This window comes from Falco peregrinus, chromosome 14 (genome assembly GCF_023634155.1).
Source record: "Falco peregrinus isolate bFalPer1 chromosome 14, bFalPer1.pri, whole genome shotgun sequence".
Classification (NCBI taxonomy): domain Eukaryota; kingdom Metazoa; phylum Chordata; class Aves; order Falconiformes; family Falconidae; genus Falco; species Falco peregrinus.
The window spans coordinates 19,844,324-19,866,582 of NC_073734.1; the positions used below are offsets into that span (position 1 = coordinate 19,844,324).

A 22,259-nucleotide genomic window follows, 5' to 3' on the forward strand; every position below is an offset into this window, starting at 1 on the left:
TCCACAAGGCAGGCAGCCACCAAATCGGTACCGACAAACTTGAACGTCGCAGCAACCAAGCCGGAGGTTATCGCAAAGAGCAACAGGAAAGTACCCCTGCGACATCTACCTAGATGCAATTTCTCTAGCAGAAGCTTTCTTCGGCTACCGAATCTCTTTATTTGTGCCCGCGTTGCTCCTCTCTCTGAAAGTCATCTTTGTATTTCATCAAACTTTACCTAGCCGTTGGGAAAGGACTCTAAAAAGGCCAGGTTTTAACGTAAGTTCAGACTTTGCAGCACCCTTCTTCTCCCCAGCATCTCGTAGAGCGCCTCACAAAAGGCCCCAGAGGTTGGACAAACATAGCACCAGGAAAAACAGAGTGTGAAAGGGATCTTTATGTGCATGTGTGAGGGCCCAGTGCTAATAGCTCAATGTGCTATTGACACATCCCAGTGCAAACAGCTAAGTCTTTTTCAAAATAGCATGACTCACAGTGTCATTCTTAACTTTGCCTTTCCCAGATCTGGGCAATTTGTGAAACAAATCATCCCCGTATGATTAAAACACGTTTTGGTAAATGAAGGTAGGCGCCGGGAAACGACTATTGCTTCTGACCGTAACGTTTACTCCAGAAACTACACATGCCGCAGAGAGGTGCAAGCAGGGGGAAGTGGTACCGCAACTTCTCAGCCCATCCTCGGCACACCGAGATGTGGCTGCCTTCCCCTGCTAGCAGCCGGTGCGCCCCCGGTACCCTCCTGCTTGGAGTAACCCCTTAGTTCGAGCCGGAATCCCCCGGCGGAGCAGAGCGGAGCAGCGGGAGGCGCCCCTTCCCCTCCCTCCCTCGCAGGGACGCCCGAGCTCCATCAGGGCTCTGCCCAACCCGCCGGGGCAGCCGCTGCGGCGCCAGCCCGGGGACAACTCCAGCGAGTCCCGGGCCGGGCCGCGGAGCGCTGCGCGCTGGGGGAAAGCCGCCTTTTGTGCCGCGGCCGCGGCGCCCAGGGACGCGCACCCCGAAGTTACCGGCGGGGCTGCGCGGGTTTCGAACTCGCGGCTCGGGGCCAGGCGGAGGCCGGCCGCGGCCTGGCGGGGGGGTCCCCCGGGGCGAGCCCCGCGGCGGGTTGGCGGGGGGGAGCGGCGCGGCTGCCCCGGCCCCCGCCAACTTTGCGGGGACGGGCACCCCGCGGGCGCGCCCCGCCGCCCCGGGCTTTCGGGCATCCCCCAGCCCCGAGCCTCCCCGCCCCGACGGAGCCCCGGCTTGCGGGGCACCGGCCCTGGCAGCGGGCAGGAGGAATTAACACCCGCGGGGATAATCACCTTGTTGTAGTTGTAGTAACCCAAACACTGGGCAAAGTCCAGGTTGGAGGGGTCTCCGGGAAGCGCGCTGCCCGCCGCAGCCGGGTAAAATCTTACATCCATGCCGGTGCTTTGGTCCCAGAAGTGCACTTGGAGAGGCCGCCGGGAGGTTTAATAGATCCACCTTCAGGTGCCTTCCCCGGGGCTGGGGCGCGGGCAAAGCGTCGGGGGAGCGGCGCGGCGGGGCGCCGAGCCTTCCCGGGAGCGGGCACCAACGCGGGCCGGGAGACGGCGGGGGACAGCGAGGGGAAGAGGCGGAGGAAAAGTGCAGGTAAACAAGGAGGAGAAGAGAGGAGAGGAGGAGAGGAGGAGAGGAGCGGAGAGGTGGGCGGCGGAGCCCAGGTGGGTGCCCGTCCGCCTCGGCGGGAGGAGGGGAGGGAAGGAGGGAGGGCAGGAGAGAGGGAGGGAGGGGGAGAGAGAGAGAAGGAGGGAGAGAGAGAGGGAGGGAGGGAGAGAGGGAGGGCTGTTGTTTTTTAAAAGCTCAGTGCCAAGCCACGGGCTTTGCCTCCGCATTCAGGAGCAGCTGCCGTACACAAAGGAGCCACGCGTCCGGGCGGCCGGACCGACGGACGGGCGGCCGCTGCCCGCCGCAGCCCCTGCCCGCACCGCCGACAAAGGCGGAGGGGGGGCCCGTCCCCGCCGCCTCCCGCGGGGGCCGGGGGTGCCGGGCGTTGCGGTGCCACAGCCGCCCCGCGGCCGCCGGAGAGGGGGCAGCCGCCCCGGAGTTGGTGCAACAGGGGCTGCGCCGGCCGGGGCGGGCGGGGAGCGCGGGGGCCAAGTGCCGAGGGAGCCGGCGCCGCGCTGGCCGCGCTCCGGGAGGAGCGAGCGGGGTCCGCGCCCCTCCCCGCCCCGCCCGCTGCCCCCCCGGCGCCCGGTGCGGGGCCGCGCCGCTGCTCGCAGCCCGGGCCGGCAGCGGGGCCGGCAGCGGCAGCCGGCCCTTGCCATGGCTCTCCTCTTCCTTGGAAGGTTCTAGGTGAGTAACTTTCACCGCTTCCACCAGTTTTCTGCCTTTTTTTTTTTTTTTTTTTTTTGGTAATGCACTTTATTGATTGACACCGCTGCCTTGCTGCGTCAGGTTGGTGGCAGAAAAAGGAGATTTTTCCAAACGTACTGACAAGAGCAGGACTTTAAGACACGGTAGCCTGCCTCACAGAAACCTTCTTCAGCTCTCCCTTGGATGCTGATTCAAAGCATCCCCCAACAATCCAGATTTTAGTCAGCCATGGGCACTGCCCAGCCCTACGTGCCGCCTTGCGTGGAGCTACCCTAACCCAAAATCCCGCTCCAGAACTTTTGGAGGAAACACTAAAGCAGTACAAAGGCTGTTTGACCTGGTGAGTTGTGCCCTGCAGACAAGATGTGAGGAAGAAGGATGAAAATGCGCCCTTAACCTCAAAGCTTCTATGCCAGGGAGAGAATCACCTCTTGGGTCTGGGGCTGGCACCTGTGTGGTTATGGCCCAACTGGAAATACACCCCAGACTGAATTTACTCCATGCGGTTGCCAAATAGCAGCGACAGCGCAAGTACACAAGGTTTAACTGTACAACAGCAGCAAGATGTTCTGTGAAGGTCTCTGCCATGGCTGCCGAGGGCAGCTATCCTGGGCCTGTGCTGCAGTCCCGCTTCGGACTGAAGCTGCTCAGGAGCTTAATGCCCCACTCCTCGTGTCCAGGCATGATTTTGCACTGTCTAGATAGATGGGGAGCAAACCGTAAAACAGGTAGTAGCTACGACTTGTAGAAAGGGAACATCTTCCCAACTCCACTCCTAGAAATCTGATTTTCAATATTTACAGCAGCACATGTAGCTCCTGCTAGCACAGGAAACACCAGATCACCCTTATCCAGGGTATTGATCCTGAAGTGTCACAGTCTGAAGTGAAGAAAGATCTCTGAAGTGACATTTGGCACTAAGAGCAGAATTAAACATAGCACAGATATACATCGGTACGTGGTAAATGTCTTGGTAGAAAAGAAGACAGGAATATTCTGTCAAATACCTAATCCAATTTCATATTTGTTGTGTCAACCATTTTTAACCAAAGGGGAAAAAATGTAAAATCTCCTCTGTTGCTAGAAGGGAAATGCTTGAGGAACATGCAGCGCAGAGCATTCACATGGGCACGCCCCATACCTGTGGCAAAAATAATTTATGCTCCTAAGAGAAACAAATTTTTCGGAAACACGATGATACTGAATCTGTTTCAGAATGTGACATTGCGTTAGAGCGTTCCTCCAAAGCAGTGACAGAAAAGTGGTAGTGTATAGGCACAGCCTACTCATTTCAACCGAGGCTAATAAAGAAATTCCTGCTTTGTTTTCTTCATTGGGTGACGAGCAGTTCTGTAAACCCACGTGCACACGTTAGAATAAGCAGATTCTCAGGTATGGGAACGGATCATTGGCACCAAGTTCCGAGGTGCTCTGCTATGTAAACACAGGTATTTCCAGACTGCCTTGCTCTGGTGCTCTACACTTTTAACAAAATCTGAAAGCGTATTCCCATTGAATTCAGAACGGGATTGCTTCAGTGAGGAATGAGCAGCAAATATTCCCAAGTTCAGGGTTTGGTCCCATTATGGTACTGAAAGGAGCCTCTGAAAGGCTGCAGACCTACATAATGCGTGGCTTCTGGGCAGCACGGGGCCTACAGGCGCTTTGGCTGCTGCACAACCCTGCCTTGGCTGGTGGGGGCTGCCTGACAGGGCACCCCCAGGCTGACCAGCCCAGCTCATCTCCTGTCCCACAGCCTTGGCGCTGGCCGCCGCTCCAGGGGCAGAAACAGGCACCTGCGGAGCAGGAGGTGGCACCCAGGAAGCAGGCACGGTGCCATGGTGGGCTGGCAACTACTGCCTCTGGGTTAGAAGTCCTAAACTCAGAACATAAGCAAATGCTGGTGATGTAAATAATGATTATTTTAAGTATTCTGATGGAATATACCATTTCCAACACAGTTTCTTCAGAAAATAAAAAACCAGGTGCAATAGAAAAACCCAAAAATATTCCATCTTGACATTACTGGCACAGAAAGTTAATGTAAAATTGAAATGGAACAAGTCAGAATTAAAAAAATAAAATTAAATTCCAGGTACGCAAAAGACTTATCCCAAAAATATATTTGGTGAAAAGCTTTGGAATACTGTCTATTTATGCAATTATGAAACTAAAATACAGAAATTTGGAGATAATTCCAACTAAAAAAAATTCCAGTTCCTGACTATAATCTAGGTTTGGCACCTCTACCGAGTGCCCAAATTAAGTGTTTTGCAAAACTAGAAAGACTGCAGTGAGATTAATGAGTGATTTAAAGAAAAACAGAAGAGAAACTGGGATATATATGCTAATTTCGTTTTCTTCTTAAACAAAATATTAGGTTTTGTGTGATGTCATGCCAGAGAGAATTTTACAAACTAAAAAAACTAGACGTGTGTTTTCCTTTCTCAACACTCCCTTGATATAGTTTATAAAATAAGTAAACTTGAGTCATCTGTGCTACACTTTCAATCCATATACATGATGTATAGTAACAATGCATTTATCTCAGAAGTACATTAAAGATGAAATATGAGCAAAAGTATTTCTATCTTTCTGTACATATCACTTGAAAGGAATCCAACAAATTCTTCTCTCAAGTTATTCTCTTTAAGGTCCTTCAGTAAAACTATGGCTTTGGAATTCTACTTTTAATTTTCGTATTTCAGAGCAGTTAAAAATATGAAGTGTTTGCAATGTTGAGTAAGTATTCCCTTCTTTTCTGCTGGTTTAATAAAAGTAAGCATCTGTAAGCGGAGTATTCCAGTAATTTCCCTGGTCCTAGGTAGCCATGATTTCGAAGAAACTTTGAAAAGCATTGTTCCATAAAGATTGGAATATATGCCTACAGATGCCAACAATTATGATTCAGGCAGTAACACACAAACTGTGACTTTGTTCCATCTTCAGCTATACTTCTGACTCATCATCACAATTCAATTTTAAAAGCCATTAATGACACTCAAACTGCTTTTCTGATGTAAGTGCAGAAATTGTATTGAAGTGAATCAGTCACACACAAACTTGAAAGTGTGCATGCACAAATTCTCACTGCTGCTCAGAAACCTTTCAGCTTGCACAGGTAAATATAATGTTCCAGGCCTAGCTGATTCCCACACACGCCTAGCACGTCCTTTTCTTTGTACCGGGATATAGCACGGGAACATTCTTAATGGTTACAGCTCATTTGATTTATCAAGTACCAGAGGCTTGGTAACATTTTCTTTCTTTTTACTATAGAGAAGTCAAAGGCACTGGGAGGAGATTTACTCCAACAAGTAGTAGTCAGGAAGAAAGCTCAGAGATAAGAGCAGACACACCAGCTTCCTAACACCCAAACGTTCAGCCAGCCAGCCAAGCCTTCCCCGAGTACTGCACCTCAACAACCCCACGTCTCTGCCGATGTCCCCTCACTGGCAAAGACGGCACGTGTGTGAGGGGGCAGGATGAGGGGAGAAGGGGTGGAATGAACCGAGGCTGGACTGCGGCCGTTCACTCCAGTGTCACGATGCAGAATCCACATTTAAAAAAACCTGACATTCATTTTCACAGTGCAGGGCCCACACCTATTGGCTCCTATGAGAACTGGGATGAACGAGAGGAGATGGACAAATACAACATCCCTGATGTCACCTTATTAAGGAGCGGTGTCTTAGCCCCTTCCTCCCAGAGCATGTGGAGGCTGAAAAGGACACAAAACAAAAAGGATGGAACACAGGAGAAGAAGAGAAAGACAGAGCACCAACCAGGTCTGGTTTAGAAAATAATCTAAAGCCTCCTAGAATCAATAGGAAGTCCTTTTAATTGATTGCAATGGGCTTTGAATTAGACCTATATTCTACTTATCAAGTACAGCTGCTGAGAATCAATAAAATTTTGACTTAACCCTCAAAGCAACAACTACACCGGTAACTTTTGGCTAAGAAAAAGTACAATTAACGGCATATTAATTCATTAGAGTTTATCTCACTGAAGTCCCCTTCTCATCAGATTGTAAAGTCAGCTGCCTGGCATTTATAAGTGATCATGCAGGCATGAATATCCTATATAAATGAGGCAGTGAAGAAAAAACTTTTGTTCTTAGCATTAATTCAGATCAAATACTCATTGATATCTACATTTCTCAGCAAGTATCTCAAGCAGAGATCAATAAACACTTATTAGTCACTGACCATGTTTCCTGCAGTAAAGGAGGGGATGTCAGCCAGCAGATGGGAACAGCCAAATAATCGGGGGAGCTGGAGTCTAGTGCTTGTCTGCCAGATGATCATTTACCTTCTCTTTGTCTCAGTTGCTGCATCTAAAAAAATTGTAGATCAAAGGATTTAAAAAAAAAAAAAAAGTATTTTTAATAGTCATTCCTTAAAAACACCAACCAGTACTTCAAAATACAAGTATGGAGTGTTGCAGGGAAAAAAATAATGACAACTGGAAGGTTTTGGTTTGTGAAAATTCTATTTCTTTCAGGCCCAAGTCAGGAAACGCATCACTTTGTGAAACTGGGAAAAACAAACATTAAACTTTTCAAACATTTACATGTGCCTGCTTTGATGTTTCTGTGGATTCTGAAGTCTCTTATCTTACCTGAAGTATTTTACCACATCAACTCACATATGACAGCTTTAACTATATTCTAGCAGAAAAACAGGTATTTGAGTTGTTTACAGAGCAGAGACAACCACTAATAGTGTTGAACTATGTTACAGCAAAAAGGTTTCTGCCGCTTTAAAGAAAGTATTCCACAACCCTCCAAAATAACCTGTGTGTAATGGACAATATAGGATTACTTTTTGGCAGGGTGAATATCCTGTTGCTATTGACTGCAGTGTTACAGTATCCTGACATACTAGTATACAGTTATTGTGAGATAAAGACCACGCTGAAAAACAAACTGATTGCAGTACTGAAAACAGAAAGGGAACTGTCCAGTAATATAAAAATTGACTTCTTTAAGAGAACAATGACTGGAACAGTGTCATTTCTAGATTAGCATTAAAGAATAAAAGCTTTAACTGAAACTAAGAAATTGTTGCAATGTACTCCTTTCTTCCAGGGATGCCATTTTAAAGCAAGACAGAAAAACTTGCTTAGAGATGGCTCTGTGTGTGTCTGTGTGTATATATGTATATATATAGTATTTATATCATCTGTTGACATAAAGCTGTGTAGTATGTTTCTGTTTGTTTGTTTCCCTCTTCCAGCCCTCTCCACATTCATATATGTGCTGAATTTAAACTAAAAGAATGACTGGGGGGGGGTGGGGTGGGGGGGGGTGTTGTTGGCATATACTTTTTTAAAGGAATTTACAAGGACAGTATCTACAGAAAGAAAAATATGCTCATCATGAGCAACCCAAATTCTTCTTTAAATTTCAGTCTTAGTCTAGTGGAATTTGTCAGGCAGAAACTTCCATTTTACAGGAGAACCAAAGCTAATTACTGAAAGAATTATTTTAATGAAACTTATCTGAAAAGTCTTAGTAAGATATGATGAAGAGTATTTCCAGGTGTGAAAAGTTACATTTAATCTTTGTATCTGCACCAGATTCACTCATACATGTTTTTCAGTTTTAATTTCATCCAGTGTTCTATTAGGTAGCTATTTGAGATCTACGGCATATACCTATAGGACCTCTGGTGATTTCAGGTGCACACATTTCATTATAAAGCATCTAAATAAGGCTGTGGCGATGTTCCTGAAGTAATCAAGAAAATCTCTTTCTGTGCTTTGGTGGGTTCAATGCAATGATACTGTATTTCCCCAAAGAGACGGCACGCTTACCCTTGAGAGCCTGCGTGGTACCCTGGGGAGCTGCGAGCAGCAGTGCCCTGGCTGTCCCCGGCAGCTGTGCAAGCGGTTGTGTACGTTCTCAGTGACCACAGTGCACATCTTTTGTTGGTGGGTATGGAGGGGATGGGCTTTTGGTCATTGCTTGGAAGGCACTGAAGGACTTGATGAGACGCTGCCAAGATTTAAAGTAAAAAGCCATGCATAGTTTCATAGTAATGCCTTAAAAAAGAAGCCATTATTTAAGAATGCTGCTGTTCTCATGGCCCTTTCAAATTTTGCAGGGACTTATCATGATATTAATGCCACCTTCTACCAGCACAGGTTATACTGTAAAATAATTAGTGGCCAATGCTAGAAAATATGTGAAGATAAACAAAAATTTATCCACATTAGACATACAGCTTTACTCAGATTGATCAGGTCCCAACAATAACTGGGAGTAGTCTTCCAAAGGGCTCATTAGTTATACTTTAGGTCTCCTAATTAATAATGTAGTCTTTTGAGAGCATATTAATAATTCTGGTATTAATAGCAGCATAATTCTAGCTGAGAATTAAAAAAATAAAACACTATTTTATAAGTACTTGTACAATAGAATTTGGGACTTAGTAACAGACGCATATATAAATTCATCAGATTAAAAATTAACAAACAGATTTCTAGAAGTGTGATCTAGGGACCACAAAAACATCTCAAAACTGAACTGCTATACTTTCATTCAGGAGACTTATGTTCATTTTATAGAGTGGAACCTCTGTTTTTGATGCTTCGATGAACTGGGTTTCAACACTGAAAAGCTGAAGACAGATTTCATCCAGTTCTCTAGACTATTTCCCCAAGCTCATAAACAGTATGTGCCAAGCTGTTCTTAAAGAATCAGCCCTCATTTCCATGAACGGCTAATATTTAATAAAACATCTGATCACAAAACCAAATCTAAGAAAAATCAGTACTAAAATAACACTCCAACTTGCTACTAAATGCAATGTTCTTTGATATAAGTCCATTTCAACTCCATTTATTCCAGGGTTCTACAGCAGTCAAAATAATCAATGCAGAATTTTCCATGTGATTTACACATTGCTTTTTAAAATGAATTGACTGAAACAAAAAAAAATGCTTATTTCTGCTGCCTGGCTTGTTTTCTAAAACATACTCTCTTTTAAAGTGAGAGAACGACCTCTGCTTCAGGAACAATTTTCTGAAACAGTGTGTTTATCAAATGGCTTCTCTGCTTTCATGAAAACAATTTATTTTCACTGAACTCTTCAAGATAAGCATTGAAGTCAGGAAGAATGTACAATGACATTTATAATTACATTCAAGAAACAAATATTTTGCTACTAAGAAAGGGTTTGGATTCTTGTCTTTTTTCAAGATACAAAATATTTTCTTTCCTCTAACATTCCATTTAAAGATATTTTATCCCTAAAATTACAAAGTGTGTTTGCATGGAGAAAGAAGCCCAGGACAGTAATCTTCTCATAGAAAGGCTACAGTATGCATCCTAAACAATGAAAGCTGTAGCATAATCCTTACAACCAAATTGCCTTCCCTGTACCACTCTTAGGAAATAATCTGCAGATAAATGACAGGGAGAGCAGGAGGATACATGACCTTGCGGTGCTTCCTCCAAATGCCCCCCACCAATCTTAGAATACCCAATCTTAGAAAATGGACAAAACAATTGTCCCTTGGAATGGCGCGACCATCTCTCCAGCTTTCATCCCACATTTCCCCCTGGCTTAGAGGTAGTTTCTTAAACCCCAGAGCTTGCCACAGAGCCTGTGGACGTAGGGCACAGTCCTTCCCATTCTTTAGGGAAGTAGAAGACCTTGCCAAACGAGCTCCCTCTGCTTCCCTTGATTCAGCCCTTCTCAACTATCAGCAAGAAAAGCCCAACCATGCCAGACAGTTAATGCTTCCTGCCACATTCTGAACTGCCCCTAAAATCAAGGTAGTCCATAACCTACCCCTTTCAGGACAAAGCAGGCACAGATTTAGCCATATACTGCCTGTATTTTCAAATGCAAATTCAATAACTACCTATGCAAAAGCTGCCCATGAATATATTTAGGAGTTCTGTTTGGGCTGCCTGGAAACGTGGGTCTTACTGGATTAAAAAGACATATTACTATCACTGCGATGAATGCCCTTTAATTTGTGGGAGTTCGTTTAAGAATTAAAAATTTAAGATCTGGTTTATTCCTTGTCAGTCAAACATCCTAGCTTTTCATTATTCCAGTTTTTGCAGTGCATGGAGGTAGTTCTCATCATAAAGATTCTCTGATAAAGTTCTCCTCCGGAGACATACTCTTTTTGTAGGCTCAGCTAGTGAAAAAAAAATCATTCATTTGTAATACTCATCAAAGAGAAGTGGAAAAAAAATCAAAAGCAGCTGAAAAGAGATTGTATTTCACTAATATACACCAAGGCTTTATTTAAAATATACAATGTTAAATTTGATCAAATATCAACCCACCATTCAGAGTGAAATAATCTCTTTTAATTTGCATGTATCTGTGTGTGCCAAAGAGAAGCGTGTTTGCTTTCAAGCAGGTGCACATCCTGCTATGACTAAATCTCTAACTCATCAAATTGCTTTACCAGTGTGGGACATGCCCTTTTTTCTGGAACAGCTTCAAGCATTTTCCCCAGCATTTCAGCCACCTGTTTACTGAGTTCATACTCCAAAGGAGATGCATGCAATTAGAAACAAGGAAATGAAAATAAATGACCTTGTTTGTTATAAATAACAAAGAGACTCAGCAAAATTAATGCAGTGAAGCCTGACCTTCTGACCTGAAAGAAAGAATCACCTCATTCCTTTGTAGCAGGCTCACAATGCTCCAGCACCAGGCATTGTTATGCAGCTTTGCCTCTTTTGACGGATCTTAAAGGAGTATATTCTAAATATTAAATGTTTTACAAGTTAGATTAGGAAATTTGCATTAAAAAGCATGTTGAAACAAAGTCAAGAGAGTAATGATAAAGATTATCCCTGCTTTATTTAAAGAGCACAGGTAAGCCGTGTGTATTTTGGTTAACTCTAATACAGTTTTTCAACTGAAAAAAAAAATAAATATGGCATTCCAGGTACTAAAGAGCCATGGAATGTCTCCTTTGGTGTTTGGTGAATTGATCAGGGAGAAAGTTTTTAATTACTCAACTCCAGGAAAAGGAAACATTTTTCTTTTTCAAATTGTTTGTGCTATGATGATCTGACTTTTGAGAAAAAAAGCGATGTACTTCCACAACTGCTGCCAAGAAGATACATATTTTTTTCCATTATCCTTTAATTAGGCAAGTAGAAATGCCTTCTTTTGTATGAAGTCTACTGAATAACATTTCTATGGGCTACATTTTCACTTTTGAATGATTCATGCCATTCTGGAACAGTGTCCAGCTGTAATGGAGGGCAAGGTGTTAGAAATTTGTTTTGCTGCTTGTCTTTGGAGGTAATGAGAATACACAGTTGTTTTTATGGCAGTCCTCACAAAAAGAGCAGTGTGTAATTACAGTGCTGGTTCCCATCTTGTCACTCTCCAAAACAGGTCTGTTATTAATGAAGCAGCTCAGAACTGTTGCAGAAAGGAAAGGATAATGTGTTCGTATCTCGCTGAAAGCAGTTCCTACAACAGGTATTGTCTGACAAGGATTTTTCCAAAACTTGTTTTGTGGGGTTATTTTTTTCCCTTCTCTCGCTCCCAGTGACATCCATCCAGCTGCTGAGGTAACTGTAAGGCCCTTCGTGGCAATCAAGGCTTCAGCTCTGCAAAGTTTCTCTTCCCCCCAGGGTGAATTGAGAGGGGGACAGGGGGCAGTGGGGGCAGCTTTACCCACAGTGTGCCCAGGGGGAAGGGCATTTGCCCAGTGACACTGCGGGCCACCAATACCATGGGACATTTGGGGGGAGGCAGGCAAAACAGTCACAGAGAGGTACTGTGAAATCAGCTTCTTAACGTGGGGGGAAGCATCGGGGCTGGGCCAGCAAGAGGAGCACACGACGGCAGCCCAGGCGCCGTACCAGGGTGCGGAGCGTCGGTGCCCGATGCAGTGCTTTGGGGATTAGGAGCACGAGGGTGCAGCAGCTCTTTTTTCCCCACCCTCTCGCCTGTTCTTCCACATTCTGCATGCAATGGGGTGACTCTACCCCTCAAGGACTTGGCGTGACTCACTCCCAATTCCATACTTTTACAGTAAAAGGGTCACCTGAATGAATAGTTTCCAGCAGAAAAAAGTTGACACGCACAGCCTCCCATTCTGTCCACTAAGTGTCATGAACAGCTTGTGCTTTCTCCAAAGGTACGTATCATTACATATTAAATGGACCAGACAGCTAAGGTAGGGATGTGCTTAAGTGATTGAACCAGAACCCCTATGAGTACTGTCTTCTCAATAAACCTGCATCTGTTCACACGGATTGAAACCAGACCGCTCGCATTTCTGAGTACTGAAGCCTGAGGCCCCGTAATGACAAGCCACATTTGAGGAAGACCTGCACAACAGCCTTCTGAGGAGAAGTTCTGCTTTTGCGGATCATGAAGCCATGACCCCTGTCCTGCTCGGGGGCTCCACTCACCATGTGTGGGCCAGCAAACACCCGGGCTGGAGAGCGGCTACGGTTCTGTGCTGAGCCACCACAGCATGATACACAAGGGCTGGACCAGGGAGAGCAAAGCTGGGGATCCATGAATGTGTCTCATGCTCCCAAGCATGAGACCTTACTGGCCTATAAATCGTGAGTATTTATGTGAGTATCTATTGTGAAATGCCTAGACTGGGTTTCTTTTGTTGCCTTTTACTGGCTTCAGCAGTCAGGATGTATAGTTGCTCTTCTTTGTGAGGGATAAGTGGAAATAATTGATCATCTTCTGAAAAATCTCATATTTATCTATTCAGAATAACTCTAGATGAATATTCTCCAACAAGTAACTTAAAATTTGTCCTGAAACTCACTCGTTGAAGGATTAGTGGTAATTTAGCTTTAAAAAGCATGCCATTCCAGAAAGAGCAAATTCAGGGCTCTCCAGAAAAGACTGTTAGCTCCCCCACATCTGCTTTATTGCAACCTCAATGTATGATGTCTTAAATGGGGAAAATAGTATTGCAAATATTCTATTGTTATGTATTTGTTCAAGACAAAGCTCCCAGACAACTGCGAGCTGCCTGAACAATCACTGAGTGGAAGTATTTAAAAAATTGGAATGGACAATTTATTTTTTTTTTAATTTGTATTGAAATAATTGCCAGAAAACTGATACTGAAGAAAGGCACTCAGTGCCCCTCATTAATAATGTGCTAAGACCCCAGCAGCTCCAAAGCAGCTACTGTAGGTAGCTAGCAACTTCCATAAACTGCTCCCTGTCCCTTGAGAAATCATCCTCTCAGGTCTTTCCAGATCTTTTGCATTTTACCATCATAGTCCAGCTATTTCTGACCATGGTGCCATGGCATCTTCATGTCCTGCCAGCTGCATGTTGCCAGTGCCTGCATAGTAAGTACATAATGCACGGGACAAATAGTAAGTCAGAATCTCACAAAGCCTGGGCTTCGTCTGTGCCGAGAGCTGCATGCTTAGAGAAACTGCAGGGCGTTCTGGAATGAAACTCTGCCTCCAGCTACCTCCCTCAGAAACCCAACGTTTACCTACCTACAGCTTGCTGCTACCATAAAGCCACAGCGCCCATACAGGGATACCGTGTGGCCAGCCATGGGCAGATACACTGCTCCTGGAGTTCTGCCTCATCTGCCACAGAGCTGAACTCGGGAAACACTTGCAATTCAGAGATGAGCCACACTGCCTGCAACATCCAAGGCTGTGCATCTGCTCAGCAAGCTTTGGTAGGCTTTGTTTCATCCACACTGTGGTTCAGGTTCCCAGAATATTATAAGAACAATACTGTCTGCTGCAGACCAAGGAGAGCGATTTGAATGTCCCTAATGACAGCAGCATAGGACAAAAGCCATTTCCATTGTTTTCAGGCCATATAGATCTCAAAGGTTAATAGCTGTGATTTCAGTGCCACCTTGGTATTATTTACAGACAGAAAAAGAACAATATTAGTCCAACTAAATAAATTTCCCCCACTAATGGAAAACTTGCATGTGCTATTCAGAAACGGCAGGCAGCAGAACAGAGTAAAACCATTTTCTATGTCAAATGAGCAGTATGATCTTCTGGTTCAGCAGTTTTAGCCCCTTTTGGACTAGTCTCTGCTCTAGCACATGGTTTATAACCAAGCTTCACCTAAGACAACTGAAAGCATGCGTTTTTTCCCTTCTTCTGCAAGCTTCCTAGATTTACACTACGTCCTTCAGCTGATTGCCTTTATTTAAGGGTGATTGCTTCCATCTTACCCTTCCAGCCAAGTTTATTGCAAATTGTACAAACACCAAACCCATGCAGTTCAAACATGCAAGCTGGTTCAAGCATGACCATTTGCTCTGCATCACGCGCTTGAATGTACTTGCAATACACTGGTGAGACACATCATTGCTGGGAAGAGTGGTCTTGCTTTTCTGTAATGATAACCTAAACCTGAACCTAATACTAAGAAAGGCAAACGAAACAGCACTGTTACATCCAAGAATCAGTGCTAGAGATATGCAAACGAAATCAGTATTTCAAAAGGCTGGAAATGAGTAGCATCCAAAATGAGTGACATAATAAACTGGGGTTAAAAAGCAGCAGTTTTCAGGAGCATTAGTTTACATGAATTAGATGCATAAATGGCTTTCAAATATAACTGAAGTCAAGTTTCCCGGGAAAGAAAATGGTGTACTTGTACTTCTTGGCTGTTTCAACTGTTTGGGAAGGGTAGCTATCTTCACTGGAACAGGAGAGCCCATGTTTCACAAGAATACAGAAGGCACATGCTGACCAAGAAAATAGCTGTGGAGAACAGAATTCCTACACACAAACTAGAGCTCACCCAGTTGCAGCCCTTGCAATTAACTATTAAAGGTGCCACATGGTCAAAGTTATTGTCATTGGCATTGGGGAAATGCTCAGAATTAACAAAAGTTTCCTTCTTTCTTCCTCTGGTACCCATCCAAGGAGAGGGTAAGCAATACCACAAACAGTTCAAGGGGACAAAGACAATCTCAGGGCCAGTGTCCCCTGCCTCAGCATGACAGCCCGTGCTGGCCATGGCCCTGTGAGCTACTGCTGAGCACATAATGATTTTGCATTGAAACGCTAAACCAGCCATGCTCTGGCCTGAACAACCACGACTCTAACTCATCCCTTCATTAAATGCTTTGCCGTTCCTTGAGAATGAGAGGTTCTATAGAAAATCACATTGTCCTGTATTCCATCAGTAAACAATATCTTATATATATTAAACTGGTTTATAGTAGTCATCTGTTCTTTTCAAGCTGTGACAGGACTTTGAATTATTTGCTCTATCAGCAACTGCTGTAGTAAATTCCCCAGTTATGCTGTGCATGGCAGGCCTGCGGAAACACCCGTGACAATGAAGTGAGCAGAGAACTCATACATGACGGAATCCACTCAGCAGACTGGTTTTTGGGGACAGTTGGGCCTCAACAAACAATCCTTTCTTCTCTATAGTCTATAGACGAGCTGCACTGGGGCCTACTTTGGCCATTAGTCTAAGGAAAGCCTTTGTTGAACATATAGCTGCTTCTCACATTGAAAGAATAAATCACATTCTTATTCTGGGTATGTCTCCACTGCATTCACTGATGTGAATGTTGTTCCATGGCTGAAAAACTGGGTAAACAGCTTGCCCTATGCCGGCTCTGTGCTGCCGTGGCTACATTACTAGCTGAGCAACCTAATTTAAAGCCAGCTTGGATATGCCTTTAAGGGCAGCAGCCCCGGCATAGTCTGTACTGCAGACAGCGTACCCCCTTTTTTCAAGAATATTTCACTCCTCAGGCTGGATTACCGGGATTCAAACCAATTTGGGACCCACTTTGCCTGAGAAGGAGAAGGGAGAATCCTCTCTTTTCTATAAGCTTAGTGAAGTAAACCCCAATCTAGGCAGGTTTCAGGAACGGTTCTGAGTCTATAGGGTTTTTTTTAGGGTTATGCACATCTATTTCAACTTCTTAAGCACACATACTAGAAGCACATGTCCTGGACAGAGGATGCCCCCCTCCCCCCCCCCCCCCCCCCCCCCCAGCATATTTAAAATCTACAGTAATCAATGTTCCTGTGTCAATGTACAGCAATTCAATATTCGATCATCTTTACAATCATACACCTCTCCACTTTTCAATTTGCTTCATCATTTACTATTAATTTACATTTTTGCCCATCTTCATATCCTCAGAGAAAAATGGAAGATCCAGGTTTCGGCAGACCATAGGGACCTCTGCTGACAGCTTCTATACAGACGGTCACCTTTGGATGCATGGAAGTGGTCTTGCATGACACCTGAGCTTCATTTATTCAAGATTAAGATTTCTGTCTGATAGAGTGAATCTCACAATCCATCATCACCCTGGCAGAAAGGCTCCCATTTGTAGGCATGATGTTACAGCCTCATCTGAGCTTTTGCGTGACTCCTAAGTATAAAAGCAAATACAGCACGTGTTAGGCTGTAGCACCCACAGGTGGAATGCTCCATTTTGCCATTAAACCAGGAGGTCTCTTGTCTCCTGTTAGAAATTAATGTATGTGTTCCTTTTACTTCACATTCCAGTCAGCACTTTCCATTAAGGGCTGTGCTACAGAAGAGGGCCATGGCTGAAGCATAAGGGGAGCTGCTGGTGAAACAGGGAGGCTCTCAGGAAGCACCATCCCTGAAGTGCTCTTACAATTTTTCTTCACAGCTACAACAGGTAAATTCCTGAGTTGTGTTTTATTTGGTGTGTGCAATTGTGTACTCCTCTGCATAGATGCAAGATTAAATTATTGGGTTTTTAAAGGAACAAATAACTCCTCTGATGACACAATGCCTTTTGCTGTACATGTTTCCAAACTGGGTAAATGGTAGACACAAAAATATATTAGTGAAGTAACTTTTACTCCCCCTTTCCATGGAACACACTTGTGCTGCTGGGGAATCATTGCATAAAATTTTCCAATAACCAGAATTATAACTACCTCTAAATTAAAATTTCTATTTAAAAGTTTTTCTGCCTTCTTTTACTCTGTATTAAAATTGAGCTGCCTTGCAAAAAGATTATGCATAATTATTCGCAAAGAAAAGAGCTCACTGCACATGCTAATGTTAAATGTCTGTAATTTTTAAACCTTATATACCCTAACCCTTCAAATCATTGATTCAAATATTTTTTCCTTTTGCTGCCATGAGTGAAATATTTTATATATGCACTTGTTCCCCTATTTGTGTCAGAAATTCCAGCTAAATATTTTTGCCATCGATTTCTTTTCATGCACGCTCCTTTTTTCTTGCATCTCAGAAGAATTCAACTAACCTGGTAGCATTTATCCTGCCTATTCCCTTCAGAATTATCTCTGACTCAGTGAGATAACCTCTTCATTTCCTCTCTTCTACAGACCTGCTTTCTCTAACTTTAACAAATAACTAAGGTCTCTCTGCCCTTGGACCATACTAGCATTGGTTTTGAACCTTGTCTGTTTGTACGATAACTTTTCTTTAAAATAACTGAAACCAGAGACTGGTCTTTTGAGCGTTACCATAAGACTGTCATCTCTCACCAATATCAGACTACCTGAAGCTTCTGTATTTGCATTTCACAGTTTGCTGTGATTGTTTTTGTTCATTCTTTTTTTGCTGTTGAAAACTCTTCAGCCTTACTGCTGTCCATTGGTTTGTGCTGTCTTTGAAGGCATAATTCATATGTTCTTTACTTGATTGTGAGCTCATAGTCTTTTCTGTTCTCCTCGGTACTGTTCATTGTGTCTTCTCACATTTTTAAGTCAGCTTCTTAAAATTACTTCTACTTCCATCTAAAATTGTCATTGCATATCTTTGTGTTTTCTCCTTCTAAGGAGAATTTACATATGCCTAGCATTTGGAACTGTATGGGATGATGATGAATAGGATACATATTACTTAAGAGTGTATACAACCCAAAATTGCCTGTACAGAAACTCCATATGTCTAATTTTCCTTACGGTATTTATAATAGAAGAATTTGGGTTAGATTATGTATGGTATGATGAACACAAGCACTAGCAAAGCACTGGGAAACCTTGCTTTGGCAGATTCTTTCTCCTCTTCAACTGCTCTACTTGTTAAATTTACCATTAAATACTCTGCTCAAACAGAATGAGTCTGTGGCCTCTCATCACTGCTCCTCCACATCAGCCTCAACTTGGTCCCATTTTGATGCCCTTCTCTCTAAAGCAAACTAGAAAAAAAAAAGAAAAAGAAAGCACATAGTACACAAGGATAATGGAAACTGCTGTGTGCAAAATTATTATCTTGTAACCACAGACTGTCCAAAACATCTGGCATGATTTACAATCTGCCAAGAATTAGAAGTCACTTCAAGTCACCAGGCGTTTCCAGCCAGCCGCTATTTCCCATGACATGGTCAGCACCTTCATGTCTGCTCCTGAGTGTCTGAACTTCTCACAGAAATTTGGGTTGATTTTTTAAAGTCCTGGATTTTGTCAGTATTGTGTCTATATTAATGCCTTATTCTTTTTCTGTTTGTGTTTCTTTCTTATTTGTATTATCCTTATCTTCATTGAGAAAACTGAGTCAAAACGCTTAACATCTGAAAAACATTTCTCTTAACCAAAGGTAGGTTACCTTTGCAATGTCTCAAACTCTACTGCTTTCTCCAGTGACCTCGTTTCTTTTGTATTCAGAAAGTCTCTTATCTTAGCTCTTTGCACAAACTTCTTTTATTTTGTTCCTTTTGCTTGCACTCTTCCCTTTGTTCTGTAATCTTTCAATCTTCCCCACCAGCTTTATCTTGCCGATGATTGATATATGCATTTCAGCAGTCTCAACTGCTATTTTATTTATCCCAAATAAATATCCACACTGGATGGCAGGTGTAATTCTCTAGCTACAAAACTTTAGCTTTGAAAATCTCCTATTTTATTTTCCACCCATACCTTTCCATGATCCTCATGCTTTCTAAAGCTTTTCTTTTTTCATGTACTTTTTGATTTAATTACAAACCAAACTTGGTTGTAACACCTCATATTGAGATATTCTCCCATTCTTAAACCTCCAGCTGTGCTATATTTGTTATGCACACCTATGACAAGGATTGTTCCCTTTTTTAGTCCAACCTTTTAAATTGTGTAAAGAAGCAATATTATAGTGTTCAGTCTGTGATTTGGGCTACACACCCAGACTGAATTAAAGCTAGATGGAGGGGCAATTCAGGCATGTTGTGTGTTTAAAGGTCTCTGTGTGAAAGAAAAAGAAATCTATAATGTTACCCTCAGGATTTCAGGCAATGATATACCAAGTCTGAAAGAGAGGGAATAAAGAAACTGAAAAAGGATACACACCACTGACCAATCAATTGAAAAGTACGGTAAATGGAAAGCAGAAACCTCCCTGGATTTGCCTTGTGGGCTGATAGCATTGGCTTTGTATAAAAAGAGAGAGCACTTATGATCCACTTTCTACTTGAGAAATATAAATTAGTTTTTCTGAAGGCATAACCCACCGTAACAAATTCTAAGGTGGTGTGGAAAAATCCCACCACTCCTTGAGATGAAGACTAAATGATGCCTTGTCTTCCACAGATCCCATGTCTCCTTGCTCAGGCAAAGCCTGTCTCTGGGAAACTCAAAAGCTGCTGAAATGCATCAGCCTTTATTGCAAAACTGAACTGCACTGAGGATGATTGCAACCTTTATTAAGACTCAGGAGACTTTTTGGTTAGGCCTCACAGCAAACAGGTTACAAAAGGCTCCTGTGCTTTGTGCTATTATCTGTGGGAAAGAAACCTGCCTACAGGCTTTGAATGAAGAAGAGAGGAGGTCCCCTACATGCTAACCTACAGATGGGACACTGGCTTCCGAGCCCCGTCCCGACGTACGTGCCTCACCGCTGGCAGTTAGCTCCATCTCATTTTACTGACACGAAGTCCACCTCATTACTTCTGGACTTTAAATAGATCTTGAGGGTGAAAATTAGTGAAACCTCAGTATGTGAGAGAGAAAGACTATCTGGGGCAGGATTCCCCAAGTACCTATTACAAGGCTGGAAATCTGCAGAAGTCCCAAAAATCCAAGTAGCTCTGTATGTCAGGGAGTGTTTTGACTGCCTGGAACTGAATGATGCTGACAATAGGGTTGAGTGCTTGTGGGTAAGAATGAGGGGGAGGGCCAACAAGGCAGATATCATGGTGAGACTCTGTTACAGGCCACCCAAACAGGACGAAGAGGCAGATGAAACATTCTACAAGCGACTGGGAGAAGTCTCAAGACAGCTAGCCCTTCTTCTCGTAGGGGCTTCAGCTTACCAGATGTCCACTGGAAATACAACACAGCAGAGAGGAAAAAGCCTATGAGTTCTGGAGTGTGTGGAAGATAACTTCCTGATGCAGCTGGTCACTGAGCCCTGCTGGACCTGCTGTGTGGGTGATGTGGTGATCAGACAATGTCTTGGGCATAGCTATCATGAAGTGATAGTTTTCAGTCCTCAGAGAAGTAAGGAGGAGGGTGACCAGAACCAGTACTTTGGACTTCCAGAGGGCCAATTTTGGTCTGTTTAAGAGCCTGGTTGACAGAGTGCCTTGGGAAATCATTATGAAGGGTCAAGAGATCCAGGGAGGCTGGACATTCTTCAGGAAGGAAGGCTTAAAGGTGCAGGAGCAGGTTGCCCCCACGTGCCAAGAGACGAGCTGGTGAGGAAGAGGAGCAGCCTGGCTGAACAGAGCTTTGGCCAGAACTCGGGGCAAAAAGGAGAGTTTACCACCTTTGGAAGAAGGGGCAGGCAGCTCTGAAGGACTGTAAGGATGTCTGGAGGTTGTGTAGGGTGAAGATTACAGAGGCGAAAGCCCAGCCAGAACTCAGGCTGGCCACTGCTGAAAAAGATAACAAGAAAAGTTTTTATAAATACATTAGAAACACAAGAAGGGCCAAGGATAATCTGCAGCTTTTATAGGATGTGTCAGGGAACATTGCCATAGAGGATGAGGAAAAGGCTGAGGTACTTAATGGTTTCTTTGTCTTACTCTTTAATAGCAAGACCAGCTTCCCTCTGGGTACTCAGCCCCTTGAGCTGGAAGACTGAGGATGAGGAACAGAATGAAGTCTCCACAGTCCAGGAGGACATGGTCGGTGGCCTGCTTCTCCACTTAAACATGCACAAGTCCATGGGGATGGATGGGATCCATGCAAGAGTCCTGAGGGAGCTGGTGGAGGCACTCCCCCAAGCCACTCTCCATCACTTAACAGCATCCCTGGCTAACCGGGGAGGTCCCAGCAGGCTGGAGGTTAGCTGGTGGGATGCTCATCTACAGGAAGGGTGGGAAGGGGAGGACCTGGGGAGCTACAGGCCTGTCAGCCTGACCTCAGTGCTGGGGGAGGTTATGGAGCAGATCACCCCCAGGGCCATCAGGCAGCATGGGCAGGACAGCTGGGGCATCAGAGCCAGCCAGCGTGGGTTATAAAAGGCAGGTCCTGCCTGACCAGCCTGATCTCCCTTTATGACAAGATGAATGCCTTCGTGGCTGAGGGAAAGGCTGTGGATGTTGTCCACCTGGACCTTGGAAAAACCTTTGACACCATCTCCCACAGCATTCTCCTAGAGAAACACACTAGAACCAAAAAAGTGTCAGTCAGGTCTCCTGCCTTCTTAAAAAAATTCCTTTGAAAACCTGGTACAGAACAAAAGAAGCTTGTGCGGGCAACCTGGACACCCCACACTCACTAGCAGAGTGACCAGACCAGACCAGACACATTTAGCATACCAACAGGCGCATTTAACCTCATGATGACTTATCTAAAATACTAATCATGATTATTCTTCAGTAGGATTCCTTGCCTAAGGAAGATCATAGGAGGCTTTGCAAGCTCAGCCCTAGAAGACAGTAAGTGAAATACTCTACCAACAATTTTTCACAGAAGCTGAACTTATTTTGCAAACCCACAACTCACCTTTTCAGTACAGGGACACTTCAGGCCGTAAAAGTAAATAGGCAAATATTAAGTGAGGTG

The 22,259-nt window shown here is 44.2% G+C and overlaps 1 protein-coding gene and 2 long non-coding RNA genes across 5 annotated transcripts in view; 2 read left to right on the forward strand and 1 right to left on the reverse strand.

The window, feature by feature from the left end:
• Positions 1-2,240, reverse strand: part of TOX3 (TOX high mobility group box family member 3) — a 76,974-nt gene extending 74,734 nt beyond the window's left edge. For both annotated transcript variants that reach the window (XM_055818896.1, XM_055818895.1), the window contains exon 1: positions 1,300-2,240. In XM_055818896.1, coding sequence (XP_055674871.1) covers positions 1,300-1,401 — 102 coding nt within the window. In that variant the 5' untranslated portion in view covers positions 1,402-2,240. The remainder of the gene's footprint in view (positions 1-1,299) is intronic.
• On the forward strand, positions 2,199-13,092 carry LOC114012600 (uncharacterized). 2 transcript variants are annotated; one of them, XR_008749827.1, is made up of 4 exons: positions 2,199-2,311; positions 11,716-11,802; positions 12,362-12,466; positions 12,595-13,092. It is a non-coding gene; the product is annotated as an uncharacterized LOC114012600 (long non-coding RNA). The 2 variants fall into 2 exon arrangements; XR_008749826.1 differs by having other exon boundaries at positions 12,362-13,092.
• Positions 13,093-16,342: 3,250 nt separating this feature from the next.
• LOC129785660 (uncharacterized) lies at positions 16,343-20,659 on the forward strand. The gene is made up of 3 exons (XR_008749828.1): positions 16,343-16,975; positions 18,823-18,873; positions 20,461-20,659. It is a non-coding gene; the product is annotated as an uncharacterized LOC129785660 (long non-coding RNA).
• The last annotated feature ends 1,600 nt before the right edge of the window (positions 20,660-22,259 follow it).